Genomic DNA, 16,642 nt, shown 5'->3' on the forward strand with positions numbered 1-16,642 from the left:
ATCTGATTTTCGGTGACTTTTTCAGGCTGATGTTCCCACCAGTTTGTTGCTGTTTTAATATTATAATTTTTGCACAAATTCCAATGGATCATTTGTGCTACTGAATTGTGCCGCAATTTATAATCAGTCTGCGCGATTTTTTTACAGCAGCTGAGTATGTGATCAACAGTTTCATCAGCTTCTTTGCAAAGTCTGCATTTGGCATCATCATCATCATCATCATCATCATCATCATTATTATTATTATTATTATTATTATTATTATTATGTGGTTAATCTTTGGTAAGATTCACACCCTTTGGGGCTGGTTGGTAGCTCAACAGCTCGAGTCCTAACCAAGGACCTAGAAACTGTTAAGGTAATGTCGAAGGATATAAGCTGTTCCAAGTAGGGTGGTTTTTTGTAGAATCAGAATGTTCAAGTCTGATAAATTTAGATTTTCCAAAAAGCAAGGTATCCCTTTGGGTATTGCTCTAAGGGCTCCAAATACAATCGGGACAACACACAATTTTTTTTCCACAGTCACTCAACTTCAATTTGCAAGTCCTGGTACTTTGTGATTTTTTCTTGCTGTTTATCTTCAATTCGTGCATCTCCAGGTATTGCAATGTCAATGAACCATATTTTTTTTCCAACTATTGTTATGTCAGGTGTGTTGTGGGCCAAGTGCCTGTCAGTCTGGATTCTGAAGTCCCACAAGATCTTGACTTTCTCATTCTCTAAAACTTTCTCGACCTGATGGTCCCAGTGGTTTTTGCTGTGCTCAAATCCAAATTTTTGGCACAATTTCCAGTGAATGATCTTAGCAACATGGTCATGGCGTTGTAGGTAGTCAGTTTGTGAAATTTTGGTGCACCCACTGATCAAGTGGTCGACTGTCTCGTCTTTCTCATTACAGAGGCGAAATTTGCTGTTAGTGGTAACGTGTTGAATTTTTACCTTAATGTAGTTTGTGGCTAAGGCTTGTCCTTGAGCTGCCAAAATAAAGCCTTCTGTTTCTTTTTTCAGTGCTCCTGATCTTAACCAGTTCTAAGTTAGCTTTTGGTCAGCTTTGCCTTCAATACTTTTCAAGTATTGGCTATGCACAGCTTTGTTTTTCCAATTTTCAGCTCGCTTCCCAATTACTTCTTTCTTATATTCAGCTTTTGACTTTGTTGTCTTTAGAAAGCCTCCTTTATTTACTTCTTTAATCATTGGTTCTTCACTTTTCTGGATGTAATCATTCAAGCTGTGTTTTTCTTCTTCCGCAGTCTGTTTTACTTGTAGGAGTCCTCGACCACCCTCTGCTCTTGGTAGATATAACCTACCAGTCAACATCACTTTTAGGGTGCAAAGCATGATTCATTGTCACAAGCTTTCTTGTTTTTCTGTCCAAATTGTCCAACTCCATCTGGGTCCAGTCAATTATTCCTGCAGAGTATTGAATCACAGGTATAGCCCAGGTATTTATGGCGTTTTCCCCATTCAATTTGGACTTTAATATCTTGCAAATTCGTCAAATGTACTTGGCTGAAGTTATTTCCTTGATTTTATTATGCATTAAGTCAGAGGCCTCTAAAATCCCCAAGTACTTGTAGCCTTCTTCTGGTTTCACTGCCTTTATCATTTCTTCATTCTCAAGTTCTATTCCATCATCTTCTATGACCTTGCCTGCTTTGGTTGCCATTGTTGCACATTTGTCAATTTCAAAGTGCATACCAATGTCTTGGCTAAATTCTTTTGTGCTTTCAATTAATAAATTCAGTTCAGCTTTTGTTTTACCAAACAGCTTCAAATCATCCATGTACACTAAGTGCGAAATTTTCAGTCCTTTCTTTGCAAGTTCGTATCCATAGTTCATCTTCTTCAAAATGATTGTCAATGGCAGCATTGAGAGTATAAAAAATAGAGGTGAAAGGGAATCGCCCTGGAAAATGACTCGTTTAATTTTAACTTCACCCAGTTCTTCTTCATTAGCTATAAGCTTCGTTTTCCAGAGGTTCATTGACGTTTCCATGAATTTTTGTATGTTGCTGCTGATGCCAAAGATTTTCAGACATTTCTTGATCCAGCTATGAGGAACTGAATCAAACGCTTTCTTTTTAAAAAAATTTTTTTTTTAAAAAAGATTTTATTAGTAAAAAGAAAATACAACATCCATAACTTGTAAAAAACAATACAACTACATTTCGAGATATTCCCATACTATCAAATCATTATAAACATCAAGGGTTAGGTATCTTATTCCTTCCCTCCCTCTTCTCTTCCCCCCTTTCTTCTTTTCCATACCCTTTTCTTCCCTCCCCCCTTACTTCCTTTTCCCCTGCCTTCCCTCCTTTCTTTTCTCCTTTCCTCCTTTCCTTCCCCCTCCTTTCCCTCCCTCGATCCCCCCCTCCTTCACACATACCTTCCCTCCTTCCCTTCCTCTTTCCCTCCTCCTTTCTTTTCTCTTAACCTCCCTCCTTTCCTCTCTCCTTCCTTCCTTCCAACACTCCTTCTCTCTTTCTTTCCCTCCCTCTTTCCCTCTTTACTACCCTCTCTTCTTCCCTCCCTCCTTCCTCCCCCAGTTTCTTCTCTTTCTTCTCTCCTTCTTTCTTCCCACCTTCTTTCCCTTCTCTTCTTTCTCTTCCTCCTCTTTATCCTTCCCCCTTCTTCTGCCTTTCCTATTCCTCTCCTTTCTCCTCTCCATCCTGACTTCCCTACTGTCCTCCTTCCCTCCCTTCTAACCTTTGTTACATTTGCATATTTTCCTCTGCTGAGGACAACCTGGTTCTCTTTTCCTTTCCTTGCTTGAAGAGGCAAGGATTATAAGTCCTCTCGCCTCATCTAAAATGAAGTTTAATCGCTAATTTCATGCAGGTAATTATAGCGGATTTCCTATCAGCTTTTTAAAGTTTTCCCAACATTGTAGTGTAACAAAATTGCTCGACGGTGGGTTCTCGCCCCTGATACATTTCTCCTTTCGCTTATCTCTCAGTTGTTGTATATTGTTCATTTGAGTTATTGGTTTAATCGTATTAGGTTAGTCAGCTATCTCTTTTTATGTCTAAGTCTTCACTGACTCATCAAGCCATTTGTACAGCTTCTCCCAGACTGTATAAAAGTCTGTATCTTCTTTGTCATTAATTCGCATCGTCAATCTGTTCATTTCTGCTAGTTCTAAAATTTTATTCATCACCATAGTGTTGGTGGGGGCATTTTCACTCTTCCAGCACTGTGCGTAAACAATCCTTGACGCTGTCAGAATATGGACTAGGAGGTATTGGTCAGATTTGCAAATTTTTTGATCTATTATCCCTAATAAGAAACTTTCCGGCTTAAGGCATAGTTTAATTGACAAGATTCCATTCAGCCATCCTAGTATTTGCTTCCAATATGCTTTGGCTACCGGACACGTCCACCACATATGGTAGTACGTGCCCAGCACTGTTTTACATTCCCAGCATATGGTCAAAACTTTTGAAGACATTTTCGCCAGTCTTGTCGGTGGAAGATGCCAGTGGTAGAACATTTTATATATATTTTCTTTATAGGCCGTCGACTTTGTCAATTTTAGGTTCCATTCCCAGACTCTTTCCCAGTCGTCTAGGTCTATTGTGTGGCTGATGTTTTGGGCCCAGGTTACCATGACTTCTTTTACTCTTTCTGCTTCCGTTTTTCGAATCAGTAAGCAGTTGTATATTTTTGAAATTAATTTCTCATCTGGTCCAATTAAAATTTTATCTAATTCCTGGTTCTTGTTCTGGAAGCCGGGTTGTGCTAGATCGAATTTGTGTTTGTTTTGAATTTGAAGATATGGCCACCAATCGATGTTTATTCCCTTATCAGCCAAATTTTCCCTGGGGTTTAGTTTGTTTTGGTCGTCTAGCAACTGTTGGTAGGTAACAATTTTATCCAAGTTTATCAAATTCGGGTATATCAGGGCTTCCGTCGGAGATATCCATTTAGGTAGTTGCATGTAGTATCTCCTTCTAATTTCCAGCCAGTCCTTAATTAATACCCCCCTTAAATGGTGACTACTAAAATAATTGTGGATTTTATTTCCCTCGCACCATAAGTAGTTGTGCCACCCGTATTGCAGGTCGTGGCCCTCTATTGTTAAGATTCTTTTATTAGCTAACATTACCCATTCTTTTATCCACATAGTTGTTGCTGCTTGATGATATGTTTTCCATTCCGGTAATCCCATTCCCCCTTGAGTTCTTTTATCCTGCAGGTGCATATATTTTATTCTGGGCTTTTTACCATTCCATATAAAGTTTCGAATCATTTTGTCCAAATCATTATAAAAATTTTCCCCTAGCTTAACCGGTGCCGTTTGAAATAGGTAGAGGATTTTTGGCAAAACATTCATTTTAATTACTGCGACTCTTCCCATCAGTGATAGTTGTAGTTTTGACCAGGTTTTTAAGTCCTTTTGAGTATTCTGTAACAACTTATCATAGTTGTCTTCTTTTATGGAAGAGCATTTTGCAGACAGCCAGATCCCTAAATACTTAATTTTTTTAGTTACCTTTAATTCCATTGTTTTCTCTAGTTCTCCAATCTGGTTTTTGGGGAAATTTTTTATAATCATTTTTGTTTTTTCCTTGTTTATTTTTAAACCTGCCACACACCCAAAGTTCTCAATGTCCTTCATCAAATTCGGTCCTGAAAGTAAGGGGTCTTCCACGATAAAGACCATGTCATCCGCGAAGGCCTGTACTTTATATTGTTCTTTTTTTATGGTCAAGCCCCTAATTTCCTGGTTTGATCTTATCCGATTTAAAAGGACCTCTAGTGACATAATAAATAGTAGTGGGGAGAGCGGGCACCCTTGTCTAACACCCTTTCCAATTTGTATCCTCTCTGTTAGTTCCCCGTTGACTATAATATTTGCAGATTGCCGTGAATATATAGATTCTATAATCTTAATAAATTTGTCGCCAAATTTCATCATTTTTAGTTGAGTGATTAGAAAGTTCCAATCTAGGTTATCAAAGGCTTTCTGAGCGTCGACAAAGATTAATGTGAGTTGTTTCTCGGATCTTGTTTGATAGAATTCCAGGGTATCAATTATTATTCTTGTATTGTTTCTAATATGTCTTTTTGGGAGAAAGCCGTTTTGATCCGAATGGATACTTTGATTTAATATTATTTTTAGTCTTTCCGCCAATATTGATACAAAAATTTTGTAATCTGCATTTAACAGGGATATGGGTCTATAATTTTGGACCTTGCTACTGTCCGCCTCTTCCTTTGGTATTAGGGTGATGTAAGCTTCCCCACATGATTTTGGGACCCTACCATTTTGTAATGCCTCATTACATAGTTCTAATAATTTGTCTTCTATGGTATTTTGAAGTTTTTTATATATTTCCGACGGAAGCCCATCCGGCCCAGGTGTTTTATTGTTTTTTTGTTTTTGAATGGCCTTTTTCAGTTCTTCTTGTGTGATTTCTTTATCGAGCATCTCTCTCATCTCCTCCGACAAGACTGGAACCTTCTGCTTTATAAGGTATTTTCTAATGTCTTGTTCATTAATTTCGTCTTGTTTATATAGTTTCCTATAATAGTTCTGTACTATCTTTTTCTTTTCTCCTATTTCTTGTTTCAAATTCCCCTCCTCGTCATATAGTTGTTTAATAATTCTTTTGACCTTCTCCTTTCTTATTTTGTGGGCCAACCATCTCCCAGTTTTATTTGCATGTTCAAAATGATTCTGCTTCATTCTCTTAATGTTTTGTGCTATTTCCTCTTGAGAGATCAAATTTATTTGGTGTTTAATTAACTCTCCTTTTTCCCTGTGTCTACTATTTTCTGGCTCTTTCTGGGTCAGCAGTTCCGTCTCTCTTAATTCTTTGTTCAGTGTATTAAGTTTTTCCCTGTGCACTTTGTTTCTTCTTATTATATAGGCTATGGATATTCCCCTCACAACTGCCTTCATCGTGTCCCAAACATTTTGTATTGAGGTCTGCTCTTTACAGTTTTCTTTGAAGAAGTAGCCCAATTCCTTTTCTATTTGTTGTACAAATTGTTTCTCTTGTAGTATGTTCTGGTTTAATGTCCACCTAGCTTTTATCCTTGCCTTCCCTTTCCATTGCCATAAGACTGGGTGATGGTCGGCCCACTTGTTGGTTGTTATTTCAATATTTACAGTATCCATGAGTAGCTCCGAGTTTGACCAAACCATGTCGATACGGGACCATGAATTATGTGGATGGGAGTAAAACGTGTACTGTTGCATCTTGTCATTCATTGCTCGCTAGACATCATAAAGATCTAAATCCTTCACCATATTTACATAGGCAGACGGTAGTTTCCTTCTTGTGCTTTTCTTGTGAGTACCCTTATAGTCCATCTTACCGTCTGCTATAGCGTTGAAATCCCCTAGAATACATATATTTTGCCACTCTATTTCATTTATCCTCTTATATAGATTAATATAAAATCTCTCTTGTTTTTGATTTGGGGCATAAATTCCAACTAGTAAAATTTTTCCCCCACCATTAATTATCTCCACCATTAATACCCTACCGTCTTTGTCTGCATGTATTAATTTGGGGTTCAACCATTCTTTTATATACATCACAATTCCTCTTTTTCTGGTTTGTGCTGACGAGCAGAATGTTTTACCTAGTTTTGGACAGACCAACAGGTTATTGTACTTTTCTTTAATGTGGGTTTCCTGAAGACAGATTACATCTAACTTTTGTTTCACTAGATCCAACAGTACACGTTTTCTTTTGGAAGTTATGTTAAGACCATTTACATTTGCTGATAGTACATTCGTTTCCCATTCTTCAATTCCCTTACACATTATTTGCTTTGAGGGCGCCTTTGGATCGTGTCTCGATGGGTGACCTTGCTCTCGAATCTTCTCTGCCATATCTCTCTCGTTCTCTGGCCTCTCCTGGCCCCCGCCCCTCTGGTTGAGTTTCAATTATAGTGTCCTCCTGTCTTAAAAGTCCTTCTTTATTAAATCTCTCATCGTCTGCTAGTAAAAGTTCCTGGAATTCTTGAGCTTTCGCCAAGGTATCTATCCGGTATTTCTTTTCCCTCCATGTTATCAACATTCCTTCTGGAAGGAGCCATCTGAACTGGATTCTGTCTCTGTTTAAACGTGTGGAGAGGAAGTTGTATTTCCTTCTCTTCTCTCTGACTCTCCGTGGAGTCTGTTTTAAGATGAGAATTTCTTTACCCTTGTATGTTAGAGAGTCCCCTCTTATTGTACTTAGAATGTCCTCTCTCAGCTGTCTTCTCAACACCCTCACATGCATCTCCCTCGGAAGCCGGTGGCGTCTCGCGAAGCCTGTATTGACTCTATAGGCTTCGTCCAGATCATTAATAACCTCTTTTTTCGGCCTGCCGAGGACTAATCCCAGGATTTCTCCAATCAGCTCCCGGAGGTTTTCATCTTTTGCTTCCTCCACGTTTTGTAGTCTTAAATAATATGCTGATCGCTCTAATTCTAGCTGGAGGATGGCCTCCTCCAGGCTTGAGTTTATAGATTCCAGATTGTCCTCTACTTTGTCTATCCTTTTTTCCACTATTTCCGTTCTCCCCTTAACATTTTGAATTTCCTGCTCATTTTTCAGCAGCGCTGTTTGTATTACTCCTATACGTTCCTCAATTTTTCCCATATTGTTTCTTACTTCATGCATTTCATTCTTTACTCCCTCCAGGCCTTTGGTGACACTTTCACCCATCTTCAATATTGCCTCTTGTAGGGAGTCCATTGTTACCACCTGGTCTTGTAGGGTTGGGGCTGCCTTATCTCCCGCTTGCCTGCCCTCAGGGGACTTTTCCCTCACCGGGGTAGATAGGGGAGTTTGCTTTTTACTCCCTTTAATTAAAGTTACTGTTTTTGTTGCCATTTGCTTTGATTCAGCTCTTCCCCTTTAAGGTGTAAGTCTAGTGCCTTCTGAATGCTGTTTGAGTAGTTATACAGAGCCCGGGGTACATACAAGGTAATTAAGCTGGAGCAGGGCTGTGAAATATAGGCTCAGCTAATTCTATAGTATCTGGGAGAGTCAGGAAGAGAAACGTTTCAGCGTGATACGACAGGGTGCAGGAGAGGCCAGGAAGTATTTAGAACTCACCCATCAATCTCTTCCTGTTGTCAGTGTAGTGTTTTCCTTCTGCTGTCTCTGGCTGTAATATGACACCACGTGATTTAAAGTTGGTTCAAACCCTTGTGATTAAGCTTCTTCCCTCTTTCCCAGGCAGGCAAATCCAGCTGACTGCCTTTCTCTCCTCCGTCTCGTCCTCTATTAATCCTCAAATTTAAATAGTCCAAAGCCTCAGTCTTCCTCTATCCACTACGTCAATCAGCTTTCACAAAAGTTTTCTGTTTGTATTTAATAGCCGCTTCAGATAAATGCGCCCACACACGTATCTGTATTTATTGCAGTTAAGTTGTTTATCTTTTAGATTTAGGCTTTTAAGTCAGATCTTGTGATTACCGTCATTCGATCCGCTATGTTCCCTGCTGCTGTCTCTCCCTTCCTTATTAGTGGCTGGCAGTCACGTCTTCTGGTCGGCCATTAATCAGCCGACCTCTTTGGCACGAACTCTGAGGGAGCCTCTTGCTTCGTGGGGGGAGATCGCCTTTCACCCTCCACTGCACAGAAGTTTCCCCTCTCCAAAGGTCCTTGCACCTCGAAGGGACCTTGCCTATTACGGCCACGCTCGTGGAAAGACCGGGCGAACCGAACAGAGAATCTGTCAGCAGCCCGTTCCAGCGTGACGCCAGACCGGAAGTCAAATGCTTTCTTATAGTCTATCCACGCCATGAACAGGTTGGTTTGTCTTTTCTTTGAATTATTTAGGATTAGCTTGTAAATCAGCAGTTGGTCCTTTGTTCCTCTTGAATTTTTGCAGCATCCTTTCTGTTCTACAGGAAGCAAGTTATTTCTTTCCAAGTATCCATAAATTTGGTTTGCAATGTTACCAGTAAGGAACTTGTATGTTGTTGGCAAACAAGTAATTGGCCTATAGTTTCCAGGGTCCTTTCCTTTTTCTTAATCTTTTTGGATCAAAAATGCCCTTGTCATCCAGTTGTCATCCATTCATCCTTTTCAGGTGTTTTTAAGATGTGGTTCATTTGGGCTGCCAATCTTTTGTGCACACTTGTAAATGCCTTTAACCAGAAGCCATGTAACTCATATGGTCCAGGTGTACTCCAGTTCTTCACTTTTCTTTGCACCATTTCTTTTCTTATCTTCACATCTTTCATTTTATGCACTTTAATAGAATCTTCAATCTGTTTGATCCATTTTGCATTTCTGTTGTGGTTCTTGTTGTTTTCCCACAAATTCTTCCAGAATTTCAGAGCTTTCTCTTTATCAGGCTTTTTATTTGTTGTTACTCCATCTCCACTTTCTAAGCTTTTATAAAACTGGTGCTGATTTGCTCTGAACTGTGAGTTTTCCTTGAACTGAGTTACTCGGTTTTCATACTTTTTAATCTTTTCAGTAATGGCAACAACCCTCTGCTTCAGATCTTCAATTACTACTGCAATCTTCTTATTCTCTAAATCGTATCTTACTTCCAGGCTACTTTTGACCTGCTTGTTCTTTAGCTGACCTTGCCTTAGCAATAGCAATAGCAGTTCGACTTATATACCACTTCATAAGGCTTTCAGCCCTCTCTAAGCTATTTACAGAGTCAGCATATCGCTCCCACAGTCTGGGTCCTCATTTTACCCACCTTCGAAAGGATGGAAGGCTGAGTCAACCTTGAGCCGGTGAGATTAGAACCGCCGAACTGCAGTTAGCAGTCAGCTGAAGTAGCCTGCAGTACTGCACTTTAACCACTGCTTCACCTCGGCCTTAGGTTCTTCAAGTTGCTCAAGTCTTCACGAAACTTTTTGATCTTCAATTCCAACTGAATTTTCCACTTAGGCTTCCTCTTCTTGCCTCTTTGGTTCTTTTGAAGGCTGCTGCATATTTCAGCTGGTTTGTTTCAGTTAATGTAGTGGTTTGAATGGTTTGCACAGCCTTATTGACCTTTTTTAGTACCTTTCTCAATTCTTTCCAGTTCACTTGGTTCAGCTTTGGCAAACATGTTCTTTTGGCATCTTCCATTTGATGCTTTATTTTCTCAGCTAATTGAGCAATACCTATTGGTGTTTGTTCTTTAGTGTTTCCTTGTTCTTTATCCTCATCCATTTCAGCATCTTTTTCCTCCCTTTCTTCCTCAGTTTGCTTTTGAATCTGCAAATCATTCTTGATGTTACTCTTCTTTGTTGGTATACTCAGATGATTAGTTGCTTTCTCTTCGATTCCTATTAATTCTGCTGTAGTGAATAATTTGTGCCTTAGAATTACACGTCGTTGGTCCATTAGCTTTTGTTCACTGATATCACAATCCATGTGGTTCACCTTCCAAATCTGATACATTCGTTTTTGAAATCCACGTTTTGCTGGCTCAGACTGATAGTAAGCTTTGATAATAGAGATGTTTTCTTCCCTAGTCCAGATTTTTCACTTTTTCGCTGTAGCTCATTTTGTGCAGAATGCCCAGGAGCCATAGCATCCAATGGAACACTCGTTAATCCATTATTATTATTTTTGTTGTTGTTGTTGCATTTTTCGGAGTATAAGATGCACCTTTTTCCCTCAAAAAAGAGGCTGAAAATCTGGGTGCATCTTATACACTGAATACAGCAATTTTTGCCTGCCAAAATCCCGCCCCTTCACCAAAATGGCCATGCATTGCCTTATGGAGTCTTTCAGAGATCTCCTGGGGGCTGGGGAGGGCATAAATGAGCAAAAAATGGCTTTTCTTTTGCTCAATTTTGCTCCCCCAGCCCCCAGGAGCACTCTATAAGCCTCCCTTAGGCTATCCATGCCCCCCTTTCTTTTTACGAAAAACAGGGCCGTTTTCACAAAAAAACAGGCTTTTTGCTCGTTTTGGAGGCTCCCCAGCCCCCAGGAACACTCTACAAGCTTCTTAAGAGCTATTCATGCCCTTTTTGAAAAAAAGGGCCCATTTTTGCATTTTGGGGAGGTTTGCAGAATGCAAAAACTTTTTTTAAAAAATTGCCTCTTCAAAATCTTGGTGCATTTTATACTCCAGTGCATCTTATACACTGAAAAATATGGTAATTAATATTATTATTAATTATGAGGAAATTGCAGATAATTTGTTTTGTTTTGTTGGAAAAACAAAACAACCAATTCACAGCACCATCGACACAACACAGGAGTTCAAACTCATCAGAACAAGATTCAGTAGTCCATATGCATTTGAAAGACAAATGTCACTCTTTTGAAACAGCAAATCCACATTCTGGATAGAGTGGACCATGAGTTTGAAAGAGAGGTAAAAGAGGCCACAATTTACAGTTACAATTGAACAGCCTTTCTTCAACAGAGGGGGAAGAATATGATACCATCTATCTCCTGTCTACATCACAGTCCTTTCAGCAGATCCAAGAAGATTCCATACTCATTTGCATTCTAATTCAGGTGACCCTGACGGCACAGATAAACTCCCAAGTGGCTTCAAAGTCTCTCAGTGAGAGTACTAACAACCAGATGACTGCAAAAAAATATGATTGCTCCATTCCCACCCCTCCTGTCAGAACTAATCCCCCCATCTGCTCCACACTATCCAATCAGAACTGATGGAAGTTTCTTGGATGAAAAACAAAACTTCGTTTTCCTCAAGGAAAAAACATACTCAAGTTGCCTTTTGAAAAAGCACCTTTGTAACATTCTGGGTAATGGTTCTTTATTGAGATGATCTAAGAAAAGACAGTGCTAGATGGAAGTGACTAATTAAGGGAAAGAAGCAAGTGAAATTTGTGTATGTAGCTGGAAATTAGTCTATACTCTTTAAAAAAGACAAGTTGATATACTTGATATACTTGGTATACTTTCTACAGAAATATGAACTCCAGGTAACTTTTGGAATGTTATTATTTATATGAAATTTCATTTTATGCCAAGTAAATGCTAAGCAAAAGATGGAATCTTCTACATTTCTCATGTTCAATTTTGAAGTGAATTCTACATGCATAACAAAATGCTGTCTGCAGAAACAGGATTATCTGGCCTAATTAAAGAGATTTTGGAAGAATGATTTTTAAAAGTTATAGGATCCCTACAGCAGCAACAGCACAAAGTGTGGGAATAGAAAGCAGGGATAGGAGATGACTGAAGTCACACTATGGCCACACATAGTTCCTGTAGCAACTATTTGGTTTCTCAATAATTTCACATTAGATTGTTGCAATTTGTGAGTAACATAGCTAAATATTGTGTGTACCATGTTCTGGTTGTTCAAGGATTTTACAGATGGGAAAGACAGCAGTTTTTCCTTCCCAGGCTTCTACTTCCCACATTTCAATTCCTCAAGAAATAAGATAGAAAATGACTCATGCTATTTGCTAACTATACAGACAAAAAATATTAACTACCTTTTTAAATTCTTCTTGGAGACATTTGCTATTGCTTTCTAAAGCTAAGCCAGATTTCTGGTTCTCATTTGCTGTTCTTGACTCTGATGTCTCTTCCTCTGAAGTTTCTCTACTCTTTTTCATTTTTATTGATAATTCAGATAACCTTGCCTTCAACCTTGCTTCCACAGAGAGTACTTTACTTTGTTGATGTTGATCGACACAGCTGATGTCAAATTTTGATAAATCATCAAATACCTTAAATAATTAAAAACAAAAAGCAAATAATTAAATTACTATATCTCAAAAAGAAAACAGTGAAATTTGTGGCACATTTATAAAGAACTATTTATGACATAAGAACATAATAAATATATAAGGAAAAATAACTTTCAATATCAAATAGCATGCATTCAATTTTCTAAGCATTAAATAATTTCAGCTCTAGTTTTGATTTTGCAATTTAATTTTTAAGATCATTATGATATCTTTCACATTCAAGTCATCAGGACAGAACATGAACATTTTATTAGGATTTTTATTACAATCAGATTATTTCTTTGGCTGACTTCTCTACTTCATCAGCCTTGAGAAAGGTTGCTTTTCTAGCCTTCACTATGTTTCTAGCTGACATTGGATTGGCATGCCTGTAGCAACTGCAGAGAAAAGGAATGATAAGTGGACCTAGTCATGATGGGCAAAGAGAAGGCCATTGGGGTGGGGAGTGGGGAGGTAAAAGACCCAACCTTGGGTTGGTGGTAAAGGAGAAAGATAAGTCAGGCTTTTCAGGAGCGATTGTAGGAATGTAGGAGGCCCTCACACCACTGGGTGTAGCTGGCTGAAACCTTCTGGCACATGTCAGGTTTTCACGGACAAGTGGATCTAGCCACTTGAGACCTTCCAAGAATTTGGGTGGGGGGAGAGAGAGAGAAGACCAGGCCACTTGGGAGTAAAGGGGGAGGAAGGAGGCCCGTGTGCTGATGAGTTTAGTCAGTCAAGGCCTTCAACTGGTGACAAGTTTCCGTGTATCGGTGGACCTAGCTGGTTAAGGTTCCCAGCCCACAGTGTGAGGGAGAGATGCAGCATTCCCACTGTTGTAAGGGTGAGCACAGTGCCAAGTACCTAAATTTTCATTACATGAACTCTGGGCAGCGGTCCTAAGTCCTTTCATTCAACACCATCTTAAATTTGAATGATCATGAGTGGAAGATTATCTATACTATATATTTAGTTATATACTATGTTGCATGTATGGTTTTCAGATTATAAAACTGGGACAGGAAACATTTTTAATTCTCACTGCTGAGAAGTAACATAAGTATGCAGTAAATTGAACAGGAAATTAAGCTTTTTTTTCTATTGGCAGGATATAAATAAAAGAAAAATAAATAATGATAAAATCAGAGAGAAAAAATGAAGTAAATTTTGCCAGGGAAAAATTAATCTATTTACACAAGACTTTTCTTTTTTTATAACCCTGAGCTACAAATATTCTGTACAGGAAGATGCTGGAAATGGATGATAATTTTCATAACAATAGCAAAGGCAATGATTAATATGCTTGGGAGAAGGCAATGGTAAACCTCTCCTTCAGTTCATGATCTACAGAAAAAAGTCTGCAAGTGCAGTTTCCTACAGTTTCCTGGATTTGCACTGAAATGTAATTGAGACATGAGAAGCAACATGATAGACTGACACGTGGCTGATCATTTTTTAAAAAGTTGTGCAAATACTATATACTGCCTGCTGCCAGAAGTTTGGAAGTTTGAATCTCACCGACTCAAGATTGATTCAACTTTCCATTCTTCCGAGGTCAGTAAAATGAGGACCCAGATTGTTTGGGGGCAAGATGCTGATTCTGTAATCTGCTTAGAGAGGGCTGTAGAGCACTGTGAAGTGGTATATAAGTCTAAGTGCTATTGCTATATAGTCATCTATATAAGTGGCCTTTTTTACTTCCATGTAATTTTGGCTATCACATTCCAGAAAAATATTTTTTCCCCAAAGTTGGTTTCATAATGTAGCAATGCAATCTGGATATGTGAATTTATGACAGGATCACAACAAATAATTTTAGCAGAAAAACAACTGAATGGGAATTCAGAAAAATCATGACCATAATTACTTGAAGCTTGTGTAATACATAGTACCAATTCCTATTCAGTGACAAAATGTCAGATTAGATCAGTTTATTCAATGCCCATGGTCATTAGCAACATATATGTATTCATAGGGTTAACAATGATAATTAGTAGAGCTTTCCATGACTGGCTATGCTTAGGTTACCGTGTCTATGTAATACAGCAAAGATTTCACCACTCCCTCCTCCTTTTTTGTGGCAAGCTATAAACTATAATCACCAAACTTTGCTTACCTGATATGTACCCAAGTTGTTATGTAGTTTTGTGTAATTTTTGCTTTTGCATAAATCTTCAGAGAGAACATTACTTTTCCCCCATGTTCTTGATGTCTTTTCAAAGTCATGATAGATTTCATTTTCACTACCATCTGAACAGTTTAAACTGATAACCTGTGGATTAAAATTCACATCCAATTCTTCATTCATCTCTGCTTTTTCCTCTCTGTATTTATTGTTACAAATTTCTTTATTCATTCCTAAGAGGCTAGATGCTATAGTCTTCCTTAAAGGATCGACAGGTGATATTTCTGAATCACAGTATTCTGTCTCAATGGTAAACCCCTTAGATGACAGAGAAGTCATAGACTGGTATAATTCATTGCCATAACTCCATTCAGCATTGTGCTGAGCTTCAACGTAATTTGAAAGCTCCTGAGGCCTCTGCTGTAGCTTGTTCAAAGTCACATTCCAGTCACCATTATCTTCGCTATCTGAGCCCATCTCATCATAAGCAGATACAACATTGGATTCTTCCTCCAAAGCTTTGAACACTTGGCTCTTAGGTTTAGCAAGCAATCGAGGACAAGGCAAAATGGTATTTTTCAAGGCTACCCAATTTCCATCTGTACTTTGCAAAACAGGAGGAAAATCTAAGGGAATATAAAAAGAAACTCCAGTATTATTATTGAATTTTATTGATCTGAATGCATTCTTAATTAGCTATTTTTTCAATTAGTACAAAAAGTAAAATTTTGGTTGTTTTATATCTTATAAATTTCAAGAGAATAATAAAGTTCATATGAATTATGATAAATATGAAATATGACACATATTATGATAAAGTACTGTGAAGATGATTAATCACAATTTGATCTGATGAATTTGAAATGGAGCCAGAGTTTTAATAAATATTTTAAAGGTTTACAAAACAATGAACATTTAGTTTTGCAACCCACACATAGTATTGGATAGATGAAAAGCATAATAAATACATTGTTATTTATTAATATTATTAAGAATTTCTTTAAAACCCAAGAGTGGTTGCAATGTGTATTTTAGAATTCCTGAAAACCTAAATGTTTCTAAACATGTTAGTATTTTCCTTGCAACTAGTACTGCTGACCATGATAAATTCTAACAATTTGGCACTACATGGCAATTCAATGCAAAGATGGGAACATCTTATTGTTTGTTATTAATCCAGACAAGTTAACAGCCACCAATTATTTCTAGTAAAGGACTCTCTTTCTTGGATTGAGCAAGAATCTTGTTATTGATCTATTTATTGTCATATCATCTAGTGTCCTTTCATTAGCAGAATTAATAACTTGGAATTTCACAAATAATGTAGAAGAAAGTAACTGATTTGAATACAAACTTAGTCATATGTAGAGAAATCAGTTGATATTAATGTCATCTTTCACAAACTGTTCCATTTATTGTAATTGGTTTATATTATGCATGACTGAATCAATGTAAGAATTTTGGAGACTAGGATGCTATACTTGATATTAAATGCAAAGAAGCAAAAATTTAAAATTCTTGAAAATTAAAGTTATAATGTTTATATATAGAATCTTAAGTAGGCTTCTATGGATAGGTCTCAATTGATGATAGCTCACTTAATGAGTATTTAAAGTTATGATACACCCCCAAAAAGATACCCACGACTAGACTCAAAATTTGATACCTGCCCTATCCCCATGGTCACATAATGCATTTTGGGTGCTGAGCAACCCAGCCTATATTTAGAGCCTTTTGCAGCATTCCATTATCATGTGACCACAATTCACCACGTTGGAAACTGGCATTTACTTTCTGGGAAAAAATGCCCATTGTGTGCAATAGGTGCACCTAATGACCACAGCTTTCAATTAATGATTGTGGCATTTGCCTTATGATCACAATATTCACTTAAT

The 16,642-nt window shown here is 38.0% G+C and overlaps 1 protein-coding gene across 5 annotated transcripts in view; it reads right to left on the reverse strand.

Annotated features, from left to right (window-relative positions):
* MYRIP (myosin VIIA and Rab interacting protein) overlaps positions 1–16,642 on the reverse strand; it is a 236,258-nt gene that overhangs the window by 32,581 nt on the left and 187,035 nt on the right. For all 5 annotated transcript variants that reach the window (XM_087713000.1, XM_087712998.1, XM_087712997.1 and 2 more), the window contains 2 exons: positions 14,739–15,373; positions 12,386–12,622 (listed from right to left, as the gene is read on the reverse strand). In XM_087713000.1, coding sequence (XP_087569126.1) covers positions 12,386–12,622; positions 14,739–15,373 — 872 coding nt within the window. The remainder of the gene's footprint in view (positions 1–12,385; positions 12,623–14,738; positions 15,374–16,642) is intronic.

The sequence above is a fragment of the Thamnophis sirtalis genome, unplaced genomic scaffold (genome assembly GCF_051295495.1).
Source record: "Thamnophis sirtalis isolate CommonGarterSnake01/CBP01778 unplaced genomic scaffold, rThaSir2_p1.2 scaffold_4, whole genome shotgun sequence".
Classification (NCBI taxonomy): Eukaryota; Metazoa; Chordata; class Lepidosauria; order Squamata; family Natricidae; genus Thamnophis; species Thamnophis sirtalis.